This window comes from Ovis canadensis, chromosome 15 (genome assembly GCF_042477335.2).
Source record: "Ovis canadensis isolate MfBH-ARS-UI-01 breed Bighorn chromosome 15, ARS-UI_OviCan_v2, whole genome shotgun sequence".
Classification (NCBI taxonomy): Eukaryota; Metazoa; Chordata; class Mammalia; order Artiodactyla; family Bovidae; genus Ovis; species Ovis canadensis.
Genome location: NC_091259.1, coordinates 83,405,410 through 83,424,647, shown reverse-complemented (window position 1 = coordinate 83,424,647; position 19,238 = coordinate 83,405,410). Strand labels below are relative to the sequence as shown.

The 19,238-nt window shown below is 60.1% G+C and overlaps 1 protein-coding gene and 1 long non-coding RNA gene across 17 annotated transcripts in view; one reads left to right on the top strand and one right to left on the bottom strand.

Annotated features, from left to right (window-relative positions):
• The window catches only part of DGKZ (diacylglycerol kinase zeta), a 44,984-nt gene that overhangs the window by 7,305 nt on the left and 18,441 nt on the right, over nt 1-19,238 (bottom strand). For 4 of the 16 annotated variants that reach the window (XM_069553990.1, XM_069553992.1, XM_069553997.1 and 1 more), the window contains exons 2-17: nt 5,651-5,759; nt 5,289-5,384; nt 4,939-5,016; nt 3,690-3,746; nt 3,501-3,569; nt 2,692-2,763; nt 2,468-2,584; nt 2,290-2,361; nt 1,908-2,003; nt 1,586-1,668; nt 1,410-1,470; nt 1,208-1,321; nt 959-1,099; nt 459-537; nt 203-258; nt 1-63 (exon numbers count right to left, since the gene is read on the bottom strand). In XM_069553990.1, the coding sequence (XP_069410091.1) occupies nt 1-63; nt 203-258; nt 459-537; nt 959-1,099; nt 1,208-1,321; nt 1,410-1,470; nt 1,586-1,668; nt 1,908-2,003; nt 2,290-2,361; nt 2,468-2,584; nt 2,692-2,763; nt 3,501-3,569; nt 3,690-3,746; nt 4,939-5,016; nt 5,289-5,384; nt 5,651-5,759 (1,363 nt within the window). Of the gene's footprint in view, nt 64-202; nt 259-458; nt 538-958; nt 1,100-1,207; nt 1,322-1,409; nt 1,471-1,585; nt 1,669-1,907; nt 2,004-2,289; nt 2,362-2,467; nt 2,585-2,691; nt 2,764-3,500; nt 3,570-3,689; nt 3,747-4,938; nt 5,017-5,288; nt 5,385-5,650; nt 5,760-6,060; nt 6,827-9,358; nt 9,582-10,311; nt 12,074-19,238 lie in introns of those variants that run through there. The other 12 variants (XM_069553991.1, XM_069553993.1, XM_069554002.1 and 9 more) reach the window with 9 other exon arrangements.
• Nucleotides 14,763-17,766, top strand: LOC138420675 (uncharacterized). Its single transcript, XR_011249266.1, has 2 exons — nt 14,763-15,060; nt 16,899-17,766. It is a non-coding gene; the product is annotated as an uncharacterized lncRNA (long non-coding RNA).

Genomic DNA, 19,238 nt, shown 5'->3' with positions numbered 1-19,238 from the left:
CACCACGCGGATGTGCTTGGCCAAGTCCTTGGAGCTGCCCATCAGGAAGTCGGAGAAGGCTGTCTGTGGGAGACAGAGGGCGTCACCATCTGTGGGTAACAGGGCATGTCCTGCCCGCTGCCACACAGGGGTCCTGAGGCCTGGTGGACACGGGTGGGCACGGCAACGGCTGGGCACGGCGGCAGGCCTCGGACTCACTCACCCCGGCATAGAACATCTTATTCCGGAAGCGGCTGTTGAACTTCTCCGGGTTGGCCTCTGGGTGGTGACAAGAAATAGGGGACAGTCAGCTGCTCTGAGCCTGTTGGGGCTTTCCCAGCTGGGCTCGGGCGGGAGGGCTGACGACGGATGAAAGCCTTGTACTGGCAGGGGAGAGGTCTGGCCATCTCCGGGCCCCTCCTGGGTTCCCCACCACCACCACCAGCCGCAGGCGGCCTCCTCAGCAAAGACGTGCCCACCTCGAGACTCGTGAAACTCCAGGGTGACATGGGCATCAAAGCCCAGGCTGAAGTAGTTGTTGAAGACATCCAGAGGCAGCTGGAGGAAGGCCAAGGGACAGGCATGAGGGGCTCCCATTTGTACCCCGCCCCTCCCCACAGCCACCTCTGCAGAAACGGGGCCTCGGACCGGCCTTCTCAGCTCCTGGGGAGCCCTGCCGAGTGCCTGCACACCAAAGCAGCCTGTGCCCGGCTGGCTTTTCTTCCCAGGCCTCACCCCACCGACGACCCTCCTCCCTGACGGGCCTCACGTGCACCAGGACCTGGCTCTGGGCGCTGCTGAGAACCAGTGGTGCCTGGTTGTAGCAGGTGCTTAGTAAGATGTGCCGAGAGGCTGTAGACAACTCTCATGAGCTGAGGACCACCATTCCCTCTTCCCGAAGAGAGGCCAAAGTCTGGTGACACAAAGACTTGCCCCAGATCCCAGACACCCCCGGCTCTACCCCCCACTGTTGACCCACCCGGTCGGTGGCCCCCTCGTCTCGCTCTTCAGGCCCTGCCTCGGGGTTGGGCTCTGCACGGAGGTCCCAGCGGTCCAGCTGCACCACGTTGCCCTCCTCCACGTGAGACAGGATCTTAGACACAGGCTCATCGGTGTAGCCCTGGAGGCAGGGGGTGGGGGGTGGGAACTGAGCTCCTCTGGGGTCTGAGCCTCCCACAGCACCCCACCTCCCCATCCCCAGCTCCCTGCCCCATCTGCGGGCGCTCACCCCGCCCCAGTTGAGGGTGCGGGCCAAGTCATTGCCAGTGCCCAGGGGCAGGATGGCGACTGGCGGCGGTGGCTTCAAGCGCAGCTGGTCCAGCGTGGAAAGGATCCAGCCGACCTGGAGGGGCAGGGCAGAGCAGGCCAGGTGGGCGTGGGCCGGGTCAGAGCGGGCCAGGTCGGGCGGGATCGGGGGCAGGAGGACTCACCGTGCCGTCGCCCCCGCAGGCCAGGATCCGCAGGTTGTGCACCCGGCGATACATCTCCAGCCTGGGGTCAGAGGGCGGGAACGGAGTCAGATGGGTCACGGTCCCTGAGCTGTGGCCCGAGAGTGCGCCAGGCCAGCCCTCGCCACCACCCCCGCAGAGCCCTGGAAGGTACTTACGCCTCCCTGGGACCCCCCTGGCTCAGGTCAAAGACTTGCCGGGGATTCAGATACCAGAGGAAGGACTGGATGATCTTGGCGCCCTGCGGGAAACCAGGAGCCAACAGGGAAGTGGGGAGGCATCAGGGGTGGGGGGCTGAGGTGGGGAAGCCTGTGGGCCCAGGAAGAGGCAAGAGGCGGAGACAGAACGCAACTTTCTCCGAATCCCAGCGAAAGAGGAATGGGGCCGAAGCAGACCTGGGAACACCTGCTGGGGGGAGGAGCTGAGCTAGACCCCACCCCTCCCCCAAGGCTCGCAGGGGAGACTGGAGGCCCTGCGCACCTGGTTGCCCCCACTCTTGGGGTTCACGAACACCAGCAGGGGCTTCATGAGGGGAGATGGAGTAGGCCTGATGATGAAGGGTCTCCAGCGGCCCTCCTTGGAGACAGAGAGAGCCCGTAAGGCTGGCTCCCGCCCTGGGGGACCCTCACCCTGTCCTCCATGCCCCGGGTGCCCCCGTGAGTATCACCGCGGGGTCAGACCTCACAGTGGGCCTGGCCCCAGAGGAGGACCTGACCCCTCCCCCTGCTCGGGGGCCCCAGAGCCCAGACTGACCCAGCGATGGCCGCATCATGAGCTCCGAGGGGGGCGGGCCTCAGTGTCCCAAGAAACAGGCCCCCCTCTCCTGTTCCCCTTCGGCTGCCCGCCTGGTCCCCAGTCTAACCTCAGGCCCTTTCTTGCTAGACTTCCTCTTGAAGGATGCTCTCTTTTTCTTCTTGCTGGCTTTGAGGGTGTTCTGCGAGGGAAGTGGAGGTGTGGGTGACACGGTGGTTGGAGCTGGGGTGGCCGGCAGACCCTGGGGGTTGCGGGGGTTGGGGCTTCCTGGCGCAGGTGGGGCTCACCTGGGGCCTGCGGGCCCGGAGGATCCAGGTAGGGGGGATGACCACGGCGGCGTGGACCCCCAGGGAGCACGGCTCCTCGATCTGCTGCAGCATGAAGCAGGACACCTTGCTGTGGTACTGCAGGGGCGGGGCGGCGGGGGCGTGGCTGAGCTGGGCCCGCGAGACCTGCAGCCCGCACCCGCGCAGCCCTGTGGGACAGCCAGCGGCAGGGGAGTGGCACTCACTGCTTGCTTGCACCAGGAGCAGCTGATGGCCACGATCTCCTTGCTGTGGAAGGTGAACTTCTGCTGGAAGCCCTAGGGGGCAGAGGGTGCTGAGGGTCCCCGGGGCTGGGCCCAGAGCAGCAGGCCCAGCCCCTTCCTGCCGCCAACGTCTTTCCACCCAGGGCAACTGAGCACTCTTTTTTTTTTTTTAAAGAAAAGAACTATAAAAGGAGTCCCTAGAGTCACGGGGGCTGAGCCAGGCTGGGTCTCTGAAGTTAACTGCACCATCTGCTGGAAAGGGGTCCATAGATAACTCCTGCCTAACTCCAGTCCCTCCTTCCCAACCCAGGCTCTCAAAGCTCTGTGCAGTACCCATCACAGTCATTCCCTATTTGTCCTACACAGGCTTATCACAGGGCCTACTGTGCCGGACGCGCTGGACGCTCAGGGTGGACGGCGGGAGGAGGGACAAGGCCCCTAGATCTCTCAGAGCCTGAACTTACTGGGGGGTGGGTGGAGGGGACAAGACAGGTTAGTGAAACCTGGGCTGCTGTGGGCCGTGCTCACACCCGGCAGGCCCTCAACGTGCATCGGCTGAGCTAGCGAGGGAAAAAGCCTTCATGCTTCTTGAAGGGGTTGCTCACAGCTTCTGAGCGGTCCAGACACACTGCTCTCCCGCTCTGCCCAGGGACCTGGGGGTTCTGGGATTGAGTGGGTGTGGCAGCCAGAGAGTGGGCCCAGGACTCCGCCTGCGGTCAGGGGCGGACGGGCCACACGTGGCCGTGCAGGGCCGCCAGGACCAGGGCCAGCTTGCTCAGGCGCAGCCTCACCTTCCCGCAGTGCCGACACTTGCCGTCCTGGCGCCGCCGGTGTACCCAGTGGTGCCGCACGAAGGTTGGCTGGCGGAGGAGAGGAGCGGCACCGGGCTGAGTGATGGGCAGAAGCCCGACAATGCTCTGGAGTCACTGCCGAGGGTCCCGCTCGGGAAACCCGGGGCCCTGACCACCCCCGGCACTTACCTCACGGACGTTCCTGGAGCCCGATTCACGGAAGGATGGCTTACAGCGGAAATTTATCTGTGAAACATGCAGTGACCACCGAAACGTCAGAACCGCCCTTCATGGGGTCAGGCACGTGGCCACCCCCTTCAGAAGGTGTCACTGGGGAGGCATCCCCACAAAGGAGGGAGAGGCCCCCCGGCATCCTGGGAGCCCTGAGAACACCAGACACCTCTTCTCAGAGGCCCTCCGGCATCCCTCCTCCTCTCCACTAGCCAGAAGGAAGCTCCCTTCCGCTGCCCAGTCTTCTGGGATGAGGGAGACAGCAAGTTCTGTATCCGTCTTCCCCGCTAAAATGGCAGCAAGGCTGACCCATCCTGTACTCTTCCTCGCTCTCCAGCTCTCCCAACTTAGGCACCTGCAGGTAACCCAGTCCATGCTTGTGGACTGGTCCCTGGAGACCGTCAGCCCATTTGTGGAGCCCTGGTTTATCACCTTAGGGGCTGGTGTGACGGATCTACAGGACCTAGGGCTACAGGCGACTCTCTTTTCCTCAGGGCCCCTGCTTCAGCCCTAGGAAAACTGTAGGGAAACTGCACTGTATGAGATGAAGAGTAGGGGAAGCCGTCTGCGTCAGCCTCATTCAAGCCATCCCTAGTCCTACAGGATTTCTCTTACACTGGCCTCGGCTTCTGCTGGTGGGGAGTCCCGCGGGGCCACGGCAGCCTCCCAATCCATAGGCCTGGACCCACTCACCCAGCTGTCCTTCTCCCTCCCTCCCTAGAAGCGCCGGGCCCAGATGCGCCCCTAGCTGCAGCCTCTCCGTGGACAACGGTCCCTGGGAAAAGGTCTTTACAGCCGCACCGTGGAGGGGACAGAGCCGGGCTTCAGGGCCCACACAGGACTGGCCCAGACAGAGCTGAGGTACGAAGGCTCAGCGCCTTCTAACTATTAGTTTGGGAACTGATAAAATGGCATCTCAGCCAGCATTTGTGACTTCGTATAGTAACAGTCTTATGAGCCTCGCTCTGTGCCAGGCTTGTTCTGGGCAGCGGGACGCAGCAGCAAATGAAGGGGGAGCCGGGATGCAGACGCAGGCCCTGCAGCCCCTGGGTCCTTGGCTTTTTCACCACTACACACACTGAGGCACCCCTGGCCAGTGGTGTCTGTGTGACGTGAACACGCGTGTACAGAGACCCGTGTAGGAGTGCCGTGAGGGCTTCAGCACCCCGAGGGGGAGGGGCAGGAAAGCCTGAACAGCCACGCTCACCTTCTCGAGCTGCTCGATGCAGGGCGTGTGGACCACAATCTTGCAGGCCGCACACTTTCTCCGGGACACTGATTTCTGCTGCGGGAAACAGAAGGTCCCTGAGGCATCGGGTAACCCGGGCCCGGGTGCCGCCCCACGCCTGCCCCAGCACAGCTGCGCAGGGAGAGCACTGCCGAGCCCCGTCCTCGCTTCAGGACCCAGTCCTGTCCCTCTGGCTGTTAGGGGGCAGCCCCCTGCAGGGCGGCTCAGGCAAGAGCCTCGCTCCCACCTTCCCCTGGGAGGGCAGGCCTACAGGGCTCGAGATCCGGCTCCACCACCAGGGGGCGGCGTGCCGCACCGCGCTCACTCACCAGCATCTTGGCGACGCAGTACTGCTCTCCGACGTAGCAGAAGTCCCCGGACACGTTGGTCTCGAACCAGATGTGTTCCCCATAGGTCGCTGACTCCTGGAGGACGGGACGAGCACGCTCGGCGCACGCCTGCTCTGCCCCCCTCCCCCTCTCCCAAGACAAACCTGCTCCAGCCCCCACAATCTACTTTGCTGCATCCTGTTTTCACCACTGTTGGCTTCAAGGCTTGGCCCGAACGTGGCCACCCTAGATCTGCCCTGACCCCACAGGTCCATGGGCTTCCCTTGCAGCCGCCCACAGGACTTCCGACCCCCAGCAGGGAGCTGGTCCCCATCGACCCCTCCCCGCTCACGGCCACTCACACTCCAGTCCACGGTGCTCCGGATCTGCCGCTCAGGCTCGCTGCACGGGGCCCCGGGAGCAGGAGGAGGGGGTGCCAGGTGCTGGAGGCCCGACTTGGTGATGGCTTTCCTGCGGAGGAGGAGACAGCTGAGGCCTGCTGGGCGCGCAGCGCCTCTATTTCCTTCCCCTCGCCTGGGATCTCTGCCTTCACCTTGACCTCAACCCCAGCTCAAGGCAGGGAGGGCAGAGGAGGCCCCCCAGAACACCCCCCCCCCCACCCTCCCCCGGCTCTGAGAGGATCCCTGAGGAAACTAGACTCTCCTCGCTGCCCTGCTGGCTTCCGAGCCAGGCCCAGAGCTGCTGCCAAGCTGGGGACCCTCGGGCCAGCCCCCCGGAGGTCACACCACTGCCCTGCTGGCCGCAGCTATACCTACGCAAGCAGGGTACTCCAGGTCTGGGGTCCGGCTGACTTGCGCCGCAGGGCTACCTGGCGCCGGCGGGACAGCGGGCGCACGCGGGCGGGCATCCCGAGGCCGGCTGCAGTGCCCGAGGCTCTTCGACCTCCTGGGCTGGGGTGCTGGCCCATGGGCCGCGGCTGGCTGAGGCGCCGGTAGTGACCGTGCAGGCCCCAGAGCCCAGGGTCTTTCACCACGTCTGCGGGAAGCAGGTGGGAGGAGGCCCGGCGCCGGCGCCAGCGCGGCACCGGCAGCAGGGGCAGCCCGCCGCGGGGCGGGGGTGGGGGCGGCCCTGGGGTCCCGGCGCCCGGCTGGGCGCTCGGTGACGCGACCCTCACATCCTCCTCCTGCAAGCCCTCTTCCTCCTCCATGCCCACGAGCCCAGCCAACAGCAGGGGTGCCACCAGAAGCTGGGGCCCCACCACGGCCGGCTGCGGCTGGGTGGGCACCTCCTCCACAGCGAAGCGGGGATTGCAGGCGGGGGGCGCGGTGCTGGAGCGCCGGCGGCGGCCGGGGCGCGGGGCCGCCACCCCGCAGCCCAGGAGGCAGCCCTGGAGCTGCGCGCTGGAGCGCCGCCGCTGCACCAGCGAGGAGGAGGCCTGCCCCGCGGGCGATCGGCGCCGGGCCTTGCTCGTGGGCAGCCCCGCGCCGCTGGGCCACCGCGGCCCCTCCCCTGGGCCGGGCGCCTTCCGCTGGAAGTGTCTCTTAATGAAGGTCTCCATGGCAGGGGCAGGCGGGTGGCTGTTGGGCACAGAGACCGGGAGCGTCAGGAGCCGGGCATCCCAGCCCCAGGAGCCCAGTCTCAGCCTCTGCCCTTGGAGAAGGGACACTTGGGAGAAAATGGGGGTGTTCTGTGGCTTCTGAGCCCCTTAAACGGGGAAGGGGTACGAGAAGACCCAGCAGGGAGCCCACACTCCTCGCTGTTGGATGCCGTGGTGCTCCCCAATTCCGCCCCCCTGCAGCCGCAGGAGCACTGCAGAGGAGGGGCTGCCAGTTACTCTTCTGGGTTCCCCTGTCCAGGCACCAAGATCCACAAAGCTCTGGCCTAAAGGACTTCCAAATCCCTTGCCTGAAGCTGATGGAAAGGAAAAGAGAAAGGAAGCTGGGAGCCTGGAGTCAACCTAGACAGACTGTGGGGCTGCTGAACCAAGCTGTTCAGCCTTGTGTGACTCTGCGACCCCATGGACTCCAGCACACCAGGCTTCCCTGTCCTTCATCATCTCCTGAAGCTTGCTCAAACTGATGACCACTGAGTGGCAATTGCCATCCCACCATCTCATCCTGCCTTCTATCTTTCCCAGCATCAGGGTCTTTTCTAATGCGTCAGCTCTTTGCATCTCGTGGTCAAAGTATTGGAGCTTCAGCTTCAGTATCACTCCTTCCAATGAATGTTCAGGATTGATTTCCACAATTGATCACAGAAAACTAACCAAACTGATCACATGGATCACAGCCTTGTCTAGCTCAATGAAACTATAAGCCATGCCATGTGGGGCCACCTAAGGCGGATGGGTCATGGTAGAGAGTTCTGACCAAACGTGGTCCCCTGGGGAAGGGGGAATGTCAAACCACTTCAGTATTCTTGCCTTGAGAACCCCAGGAACAGTGTGAAAAGGCAAAAAGATAGGACACTGAGGGGCTGAGGGCAAGGTTTTTCCTCTCCTTGGGAAGGTTAGGCTTAGGTGTCCCTTGCCAGGACATGGCAGAAACCAAGCCACGGTAAGAGAATGAGGCTCTCTGAAAGGAAATTCGGCCCTGCCACGACCCCCAGACCTGGGGCCAGGCTGAGAGCAGCCCCAGAAAGGGAGAGGGTCTGACATCTGCCTCGTGGGTGGAAGGCCGCTTGGAGCTCATCCCACCCCCCTGCCTGAGAACCGGAGAGGCAGCTGCACAGGGCGGGGTGAGAAGCCACGAGAGCGCCTCTGGGCTCTGTGGGTGCTCCTGCTCTGAGGGGCTGACGGTAAGCACTTCCCGAGCCTCACCCTTCTGAAGAGGCCCAGGATGGACAACCCATGTGTGACAGCGCTGGACGATGTCTGAAAACCTTCGTCTGGCCACTGAGGGAGCCCGTGAACTGCACCTTGACCTGGGGGCCAAGACCCGAAGCCCCAGTGCTCAGAATCCCAACACTAAGCTGCCTGGAGCGCCATCCTGCAGGAGTCCCAGGGACCACGCTTGCTCAAGCCATCCTCCCTTGACCTGGTCTGAGCACGGGCTCCGATTCCTTCGCCAGCTCGCCTGCCCCATTGCCCCTTCTACACAGGCCAAGGGGAGCACATGCACTCTTACCCGCTCCTAACAGTGGGGAAAGGGCACAGAGCCTGGTGTGCTTCAAGGGGGCCATGCCTGCAGAGCGCCCAAGGACACCTGTGTCCACCATCAGGTACTCTCCTGGACTCTGGCGGCCACAGGGAGGTCTGAGACACAGCCACGGGACCCCTGCCTGGGGCTGACAGGAGAGACACTTCTGTCAGCTGCGGGCCTGAGAGCGTGGAGGAAGGGCTTGAGGAATCCGGGCTGGGCTGCGTGGCCAGCGCCTCCTCCTCCTCCCACCCTGATTTGCTACTGCCCTGGTTGGCTTCCCTGGTTGCTTAGATGGTAAAGCCTGCAATGCGGGAGACCCAGGTTCAATCCCTGGGTCGGAAGATACCCTGGAGAGGAAATGGCGACCCACTCTGGTACTCTTGCCTGGAAAATCCCATGGACAGAGGAGCCTGGTAGGTTACAGTCCATGGGGTTGCAAAGAGTCAGACATGACTGAGTGACTTCACTTCACTTGGGGGTCCGGGCAGGCAGCGTTAGGCCAGGGCCTTGGATAGGTGCGGGAGTACTGACATGGAGGCAGCCATGCCTGCAGAAGCCGTGCTGGGGGCTGCCGGGCTCCAGGGCTTGTTGCTTACGATCTGCCAGCCTCTGCAGGTGATGGGGAGGAGGGCAGAAGAGCTCCTGGTTTCCTCCTAAAATCAGTGCCGTCCTGCCTGACATTTGCTGAGTGCCCACACACATCAGGCAGGATACTAAGTCCTTGGCAAACACGTGCACTGTTTTATAAACCACAGCACCCTAAAGAATAGACACGGTATCATGCATGGCTCCTGAGGAGAGACCGAGGAGATAACCAGCCCAAGGTGCACAGCTAGTCCGTGAGGAGGAGGCGCTGGAACCCCCCTCGACCCGAGGGCAGAGTCTGGTCTGAGCTGGGACTAAGGTGCCATAACGGCAACAGCGGTGCATTTACCCATCACCCACTACGTGACAAGCGTGCTCACTCACCATCTCCTTTGATCCTAGCTACCTCCCCCGAGGCAGGTTACAGAGAGGAGGAAACCAGCTTGAGGAGACCAGGCCCAGGCTCCTGGGTCACACGGCTGGCCACGGGCAGGAGCGGGACCTGAACTCAGGTCCGCCTGACCCAGGGTCTGCGCTGCGCCCAGCAGAAGGAGCCTGGAGGGCCAGCGGCCCGCTGCCGCCGGGACCCTGACTTTCCAGCACTGCCCCAGGGTGTCAGCTTTCCCCGCCCGCCTGGTCAGGCCGCCCTGTGACAGCTGCCCAGCCCGGAGATTAGTCACCCGAACACACCGCCTGATGCGAGTGTCACCCAGAAAACAAAAGGCCACAGTCACTGGGGGGGAGGTGCAGCAGGCGCTCTGTGGGTGGACCCTTCCGCCTGCCCAGCCCCGCGCCTGCGACAAGAGAGGCTGGGGGTGCGGACAGGCCTTGCAGCTCACCTGCCTCAGGACATGGGGGTGACTTAGAGGGGCCCCCCCCACGCCTGGGTCCCCGCCGGGCCCGGCCCAGGGGTCTCCCCAGCGGCCTGCTGGCGCGGTCACCACCAGCAGGGGCGGGCTGGGCCAGGCCAGGCCAGGCCAGCGCCGCGTGACCTCACGCAAAGCCGCTCCCTCTCGGGCCTCAGTTTCCTTGTCGGTTGGAGGAGGCCATCAGCTGGCTGATCTGACGGTTTATGACACGCTCTCCTCTAAGGCGACCGCACCTCTGTGCTCCGACACCCCCTCCCTCCCGGCCCAGGCTTCCTGTTCCTCTGGTCGCCATAGAAACCTCTGTCCTCTGGTCAGCAAAGGCCTGACTCCTGACTTCCTATCTCGGCCCAGGCCTCTCCTGGGTCTGCTCCCAGGCCCTGCCGGCTCTCAGGCCTGTCCCGGACTCTCCTCTGCCTGCGCCTGCAGCCTCTTCCCATGGCACGGCCCTGGGCGGCAGCTTCCTCTCACCTCACGCTCTGTCAGCTTCCACACACCACCCTCAGTACATGTAAAGGTCACCGGAGGAGGCCACACAGGGTTCTGACACCAACAGCGGAGCAAAAACGGCTGCCCTCAGCCTCCTGGTCGGGGCCCGGCGGGGGAAGCCTGTCATACCCGAAGGGAATGGGCTGGGAAAGGACTCGGGGGGCCCCGTCGACGTCCAGCCGGCTGCTAGGAGCCTGGGGAGGAGGACAAAGGGTGCTGTGGGCAGACGGGCTTGGTGGCAGCTGGCCGGGCACCCTTGGTGCCTAGGCTCAGGCAGCTGCCGGGAGCGGTGGGCACAAGCGCCCCAGCTCCATCGGTTGCTGGGCAGAAAGGCCAGGACCCGATCGCCCAGTTAGACTGGCTCACACCATCTTACCTTCAAGCTTTGGAACCCTGTATCTGCCACTGCTTTCCTGAGCTGATCAACTAACCTTTTGGAGTCTCAATTTTCTCCTCTGCAAAACAGGGCTGAAACGACCTAGTCCAGAGGCTTTGACGTGACAGAGGTTCGGATGACATTAACGGTGCAAAGTACCTGATGATAGCCGGCAGAGAGGAGGGGCTTGGCAGGGCCTACATCCACAGCAGACACCTGGGCGTGTGGGTCGTGCCACCTACTGGAGTCTGTCTCTGCTCCCAGGTGGCTCAGTGGTAAAGAACCCGCCAGCCAGAGCAGGAGATGTAAGAAACGTGGGTTCGATCCCTGGGTTGGGAAGATCTCCTGGAGCAGGGCATGGCAACCCACTCCAGTGTTCTTGCCTGCGGAATCCCATGGATGGAGGAGCCTGGTGGACTACAGTCCCTGGGGTCATCAAAAGCCAGATACAACTGGGCATGCACGACGGTGCAGGTAGGAGCCAGAAAGGGAAGCGGGAGCAGCCAGGACGGCCACCACCCACCATACGAGGAACACAGCTAGGCAGCCTGGGCTGCGTGGGGGCCCTGCTCATGCTGGGACAGATACCCTCTGCCCCGGCACCAGATCGGGCCTCCAGGGACTGCTCTGCCTCCCAGGGTGCTCGCACAGCCCACCCTGTGGGATTCAGCCAGAGCACCCGTTCCACACTGAGTGTGGAATGCCACCCACCCCAGGCGCCGCGTCCTGGTGAAGGCTGGCAACGGTGCCCAGAGGTCATCTCCAGCAGCCCCACAGCAGGGCCTGCGGGTCAGAAGCTGCCCTGGCGGCTCTGCTCCCACAGCGCCGAGGCTGAGGTCGAGGGAAGGGGGTGGGGACGGCTGGAAGTGGGGCCTGCCTGGGGGCTGCTGAGGCAGGGTGCCCGGGTCTCCACTCACTAAGGGGAGACTGCCAAAACCAAACCAAAGCAAACTTCACAGTGCGAGACGTGGGCCAGGGCTGCGCGGTATGAGGGGCGACTAGGCCAGTCATGTTTACCACGACGGGGTCTGCCCCGGCTCGGGGACAGCAGCTCAGACCCCCATCCCTTCCCGCTCCCTTTCCATCAGCTCCAGGAGCCTGGTTTGGGGACAGTGGTGCCTGGGGGACCCTCCCCCCGCAACCCCACCCCGACAGGTCCAAGAGGGTTAGGAAGCAGAAGGCAAGGGAGGGTTGAGGGAAGCCCCTTTGACCTGATCTGGAAGGCAGGGTGGCAGGCAGGAGGTGCCCTCAGGTGGCAGGCAGAGCAGGCGGGTGGGGGCCGGGGTCCCCGTGGGCAGGGGAGCCCTGCTGCAGAGCTGCAGTGCCAGCTCCAGCTGCTGGCCTCCGGCTGAGCAAGTCCTAGTTTGGAGAGCAAGCTGCTGAGGCTGCTCCTCTGCCCCCTCCCCCTCCCTACCCTCCTCCCCGCCCCCCCAGCCTGAGACAGCCGTTATGAAAATAACCCGATTGGTAACCGACTGCACTTCCTCTCCCAGCAGAGCAAGCAGGCAGCGGCTGCTGGGCGGGCGGCCGGGCGGGCACACAGGGGCACGAGCCTGGCTTCCCAGCTTCTCTTCCCAGCGTCCCCAGAGGCTGGCAGGGCAACAGCCCAGGAGCTTCCCCTCCAGCCAGCCCGGTCACAAGCACAGCCCCTGTCTTAGCTCCAGGAAGGCGAGGGGGCTGTGTGTGGGGGGTTAGACGTGGTGGGGAGGTCACCCTACAGCCTCTAGCTCCCCGTGAACAGGTTTTTCCGGGGCCTGGGGAAAGCATCTGAGACAGCGAAGCACCGGCCCCAGACAAAATAACCACAAAAACAAATATCTTGTGGAGTGTTTCACAACTTACAAAGTGCTTTTTCACAAGGATTACCAGACAGGAGGCTTGTAGCTCCCCCTGCGCAAGTGACATTTCGGTCCCAGCTGAACCACCAGGGCACCTGAGGCTCGAGGAGGCCCGTCATGCCCAGAGCTCAGAAGGGCTGATCCGGGCCTCCAGATCCCGACTTTCGCAGCCCTGCCAGGGGGCCTGTCAGGTCCAGAAGAAGCCAGTCCACCTTGCACCCACCCAGCCCAGCATGCCAACCCTCGGTTTACACTCCTGGCCCCCAGAATCTAGAGCACCAGCTCTCCAACATCCTGGTCTGAGGACCCTCTTATACTCTTAAAAATTACTGAAGATCCCCAAAAGGTGTTCTTTGAGAGTTACAGCTATTAACGTGGACCATATTAGCTTCCATGGTGGCTAAGATGGTGGAGAATCTGCCTGCAATGCAGGAGACCTGGGTTGGATTCCTGGGTTGGGAAGATTCCCCTGGGGAAGAGAACGGCAACCCACTCCAGTATTCCGGCCTGGAGAATTTCATGGAGGCTACAGTCCATGGGGTCACAGAGAGTGGGACAGGACTGAGCAACTACCGCTTTCACTTTTTCGTATTAGAAATCAAAACTGAGAAATGTTTAAAATACTATTCATTTAAAATATATTAAAATACTATTTAAAAACAATAAGCCCAGTATGTTCATATAAATAACACACTTTTATGGAAAATAAGCTCTATCTTCCAACACAAAAAAAGTAGCGAGAAGACTGGCATGTTTTAATTTTGTAAATCTCTAATGTCTAGCTTTATTAGAAGACATCTGGACCCTAATATCTGCCTCTGCAGGCAATCTGTTGTGATATGTTAATTTGGCTGAAGTATATGAAGAAAATTCTGCCTCACCCTGACAAGTAATAAGAAAAGGAAAGAGGATTTTAATAGCCCTTTCAGGCAATTACAGATACTCTTCTCTGCTACTATACCAAAATATCACAAGTGGCCGCTTCTTAAAGGTTAGTGGCTATGTGGGATCTGAAATGTTATCAGTGAACTTTTCACTGGTCTATCTTGCATTTTGAATTTTGAAACATTAAGCACTGGTCACTGGAAAATACTGGTTTACTGATTTAGGCGGATCTCCAGATACTGGAACGAGGTTTCCAAAATTCTAATTTTCGCTGAAAAGCTGAAATTTTATCAACAGCAACAAACACTGTTTTTGAAGTGACAAGCTCACTGCATTCTTTTTTGAGAAAATGTCTGCTAAACATCCAAGTTTAAAGAGTTTTCGTCTGTCAGGTGTCCTTTCAAGCTAAAATGGTGTTTCTTAAAAAAAAAAAAAAAGTGACTAGTAGGGCCTGCGACTCAGTCATAAACGTGCTTTTCAAGATAACCATCAAAGTTCGGTTTGCAGCAAAAGTGCCTCATGTATATTCCACATTTCTTCACACAGTATTTTTTAAAATGTACACTCAAGGATCCAGGCTTTATAAAATTGATATACTGACGGCATTTTTCGGTGGTGTTGCCTGAGTGTGAGGAATGCAGCGGCTGTGCGTTTGTGGTGGGGCCACTGCCTGGCGTATGCCAAGCTTCCAGTGGCTTTGCTGTTGCTTTGACACCATGTTTTCCACCACTGCTTCTACAGCATGAGCCCAGTATCAACGCTGTGAAAAGGACATGAACCAGGGCAGCTTGGAAAGTAACATCATGAAGATTGTTTTGATCCCCACGATCCCCTGAAAGGGTGGAGGGCACCCCCAGGAGCACACTTTGGGAAGCCCTGACTCAGAACGAATCCTAAGTCCAGTTAACCTAGCAAGCATACCTCTGCAGCGCACCGGTAATGCAGCCTCCCATGCACCGACACAGCCCTTGCTTCTACCCAAGGCTGTTCTCTGCCCCCTTATCTGGCTGAGCTCGAGCCCACTGCTGTGTCCTGGCCCACGGCACACCTTCTGCCTGGAACACTGGTCTCCTTCCCTGCCCCGTATCATAATCCCACCTACTCGCAGCTGCCCCAGCCAACAGGGCGTCACTCCCACTGATGACTCCACAGCGCCCATCTGGCTGCCGTGCCATGGGACCTCAGGAGGGCCTCACTCGCTCAGATCCGTCTGTCTCGTTCCTCCCACCTACCGGACAAGCCCCTGGAGGGGGTCGGGAGAGGGCAGGGGCCATGTCCGGTGCATCTGGGCATGCCCAGCGCAGCGCCTCGCAGCGAGTGCGGTGCTCACCACTGATCAGCTGAGGAGGAAGGAACTGGGAATTCCGTCGGGGAGGGACCAGTTAAGGGAAGAGAAGGGCTTCCTCCACCTCAGGCACCGTACCCGAGGGCTGACCACAAGGGCCGGTTACTTCTCTTTGCTGGGCCCAGGCAGATGGTGGCAGCCTTTGTTTTTAGCAGCTGCCGCCCTCTCCTCTCCAGAGGGCCCAGGCGGTGACAGCCAGGGCTCCTCTCCAGAAGCGGTGCCAGCACCCCCTCCACGCCCTCCAAGATGAGACCTGGCCACAGGGTTTGGTGCCATGCAGTCACAAGGTGAGGAAGTGGGCGAGGGGTGGGGGGAAGAAGAGCGGCTGCCTCAGAGGTCGGGGGCCAGGCCAGGACCCCAGCTCTGAGCTCCTTGCTGAACCATCCCCCGTCTCTCTCCTTCCATCCTGAGCACTCATCTCAGGGCCTGGCTCCTGGGAGGCCCTGGACAAAGGTTTGTGGAATTAATGCCTGACTCATTCCTCAGAGCCTCCCCTCCAAGCCATCCTCCTGCTGGCACCAGACTCCACCTTCCAGCGCCTGCCTATCTTTCAATGGCTCTCTACTGCCAGGGAACAGAAAGCAGACCTGGGTCTGGCCGTCAACCGGCTTCTCAGCCTCCTCTCCCATTTCTCTTTCATACCTTTTATTTCGCAAACACGCACCTCACTATATACCAGACACAGTCCTAGCGAGTGAAATGAAGCCGCTCAGTCGTGTCCGACTCTTTGCGACCCCATGGACTGTAGCCTATCAGGCTCCTCTGTCCATGGGATTTTCCAGGCAAGAGTGCTGGAGTGGATTGCCATTTCCTTCTCCAGGGGATCTTCCCGATCCAGGAATCGAACCCAGGTCTCCCACATTGCAGGCAGACACTTTACCGTCTGAGCTACCAGGGAAGCCCACGGTCCTAAGTGTTTTACAAATACTCTCTCTTTTCACTTCATAAAAAGTAATATTATTTACATTTTACAGGCCAGGAAACTGAGGGACAGATTAAATACTTGCTTGTGATCACGCAGCCAGTCAGGGTTAGGGTTCCAACCCAGAAGCCTGCTCCGGGTTTACACTCTCAACCCCTCCCTCCACCTCTAGATGCTTCCGCCAGTCAGCGTGCAGGGGTCTCTTCCTGTCTGTCCGGGTGGCACTTGGCAGCCTCTCTGCCTGGGACACCCTTCCTTCCCTTCTGCTCAATGAGCTCTCCTTCAGCTTTTCCCCTCTCCTCCTTTCAGAGCTGGCTCAGATACCAGCTCTGCCAGAAAGTTCTCCCCGACTTCCTCTCCCGGGGGTTAGCTGCTCCCACGCTCAGGCCCTCCCTTGGTTATTCTGGGCCACTGGCACTGGTTTACGACTCAGTGTCCCCCACCAGCCCACGTGCCCCCGTAACTGCATCCCCAGGGTCCAGAAGCGCCGGACGTGGTTGGAAGAGTGAATGGAGGGGACAGTGAACGGTCCAGGCGCAGCCTCGTGGGTCAGGCTGAGAGGGCAGGGTTCTGGGCCGGCACAGTATCCCAGTGGCTGGCCAGGTCCTGAGCCCTTTTCCTGCCAGCTGCTGCTGTGGGCTGAGCTAGTGTCTCAGAGGCACAGAGTGACACTGATCCCCGATGGGGATGTCGATACGCCTCTCTCTGCCTCTCTCCATGCGTTGCTGAGAAAGTTATGAAGCTCCTGCTGGCCCCCGCCTTCCTCTTCTCCTGTGACCGGTCCCTCCTGTTGCCTTCTCCTGTGTCTGCAGCAGGCTGTCACTCCCCATCTGCCAGGAGCAGCATTCCACTCTTTACCCCGCATTCAAAATTTAACTCCTCTGAAATCTCCTGACCATGCTGCTTCCGCCTCCTTCATCTATGAGAAGATCTTAGAATCAGCTGTCAGCCCCCTGGGCCCACTCTACCTCCCAGGCTTCCTGCACCCCCATACAGAGTTGTTCTGTTGTTTATTTTCCTGCACCTACAATCTCCCTGAGAGGTTACCAGAGTCAAAGGTCTTTTCTGAGGATTTGGACTCAAAAGGTCCAGATGTATTCTTCCTCTGACGGGCTATGCAACCTCAAGCCAAGTCTCTTACCCTGGCTGGGCCTCAACTTCCCCGACAGATTAAGGGGGATAACACCATCTTGTCTTCCTCAGGGCACTACTGCAGACTTGAAAGAAAAAGTGTTCATGGTAACCCATTCCTCGGTTTGCCAAAACGTTAAAGACAGAAAGGAACTCCGGAGGCCTAAAACTCAGAACACCCACTCTGGAGCACCATTTGGTTACAACTGTCTAAGTGGGTGCGGGTTCAATCCCTGGGTCGGGAAGATCCCTGGAGGAAATGGCAACGTGCTCCAGTATTCTTGCCTGGGAAATCCCACTGACAGAGGAGCCTGGTGGGCTATACAGTCCATGGGATCACAGAGTCGAATGTGACTGGGCGACTAAACAACAGCAAATCAAAGCTGCAGACACACCGTGCAACCAAGCACGCCGGCGGACAGAACGCACAAGGGGCCGTGGACCAGCGCCATCTCTGGAGGATTACCTGCAATGGGAAAAAAGCTGCCAACGACCTAAATATCCATCAACGGGAGACGGTAAATAAGCTGCTGGACAGTTACAAAAGGAACAGTATATGGCAATTAAAACAGGTTCACGCTAGAGCTCAGGTTTCAAGAGGGTTAAATCTCCAAAACAATATGGAGGGAAAAACCTAAATTCAGAATATATACGATATACCATTTTAACTCAAAAGGCAAAACCATACCAAACCGTACTATGTGTTGCTATGGATGCATATACACGCGGGGAAAAATATCTTAAAACAGGCACGAGAGTCTAAATACCCCAATCAGGGCTGTGGTTTCCTCTGGGGAGGGAGACAGGGAGGACTTTGTCTCTGTCTACGGTATGTTGGTAAGATCTGGTCAAGCTAACTGGTAGGTGTTATTCTGTATACTTTCCTCATGGCAAAATACTTAATGCTTTTAAAAAAGATTTTTATAAATTTTTAAAAAGAGATTTTTTTAGTATATATAGATTTTTTAAAAAAAGAGCCCCCTTAGAGGGAGAATAGCTCTTGGGGGCTGCCCGGGTCTGTCTTGCATGGACGGGTTTCGGCCGCGGCGTGGAACCCTGAGCACGCCTCACGCTGTCTCATAGTAGGAAGCCCATGTCGATGGGGCCGGAAGAGAGGTCTCCCCTGGAAGGGGAGGGCAAGCGGGTGACAGGCTGTCAGTGGGGTGTCTGTGTGGGCCGGGGAGCAGGAACCAGCTTGCCCCCTTTCACAACCACCCCCGCTTCAGTAAAATGTCAGCAAGCTGGGGAAGGGGGGGGGCGGAGAGACAGGCAAGCTGTTAACCCGCGAGATGCTGGGGCGTGGGCGGTGCGGGCCCAGGCTCCTAGACAGCTATTTTGGCTCAGCCCTGGCAGGGGAGAGACCTCCGAGTGGGTGCTCGGAGCGGGCGCCCAGCCAGGCGCAAGCAAGGAGAGGTTCCAGAGTGGGGCGAGAGGGTTCGGGCCCCACCTCTCTTCAGACCTCTCCCCGGGAGGCCTGGTGCACTCTGCTCTCCTAGGCCACAGGCCACTCACTGACCACCCCCCAGAGCTCCTTTGAGTGTGTCCCTTGAGTCGTCTGTTCCCTGCACTTTGAAGACCAGATGAAAGGCTGCAGGCTTGCTCCTCCACTCCGGATCCAGCCAGGAAGCCACAGGACCTCCTGCTTACAAACCTGGTCTCCCCACCTGCGGGTCTGCCCGCCCCGGCCCGGCCTTGATCTCCCAGGAGCGAGGATCCTGGTGGCAGTTCTCCCGTGGGGCTGGGGCACAGACTACACGGAGGCCTTACTCCACTCCCACGCAGGACAAAGATCTCTCGCTTTCAAGAAGCCCTCAAACCCCTTCTTAGACTCTACCAGTTTGGTGATGGGATAATAAAAGAATAGAAGTAGGGAGGGCCAGTACGTCCCAGGGCAGCCGGGTGTTTGGAGAGATACTTGGCTCTGGGCTCCAGCATAAACCGCGTGACCCTGGGCCACGAGCCCTGATGGCCTCTCTGAGCCATGGGGTCTCGCATGTGAAAGGGGAATGAAATCAACTACAAGGTTGTTGGGCAGATTACACGAAATGATGGACTTTCAAGCTTCTGGTAACTGTGAATCGCCGGAGAAGGACGAGCGAGCACATCCCCGGCATCCAGGTTGCTGGGGGGGCAGGGGGTGGGGTACGGGCGTGCTTGTCTCCTCAGCCCTCCCCGCTCCTCCAGGCCCCAGACCCTCAGGTCACCTCAGACCTGCTCTCCGTCACTGAACCCTGCCTCTGGGGTCTCAGCTGAGGAAGGAGGCCAAAAAGACGGCAGGATGCGACCTCCTCAGAGGCATCTGTGTGGTTGCTGCTCTGACCTGCCCCCTGCCACCTGAAACCACCTTCGCAGGCTCCTACCTGTGAGACTGGAGTGCCAAGGGGGCCCTGGGCTGAGACTCCTGGGCGTGGG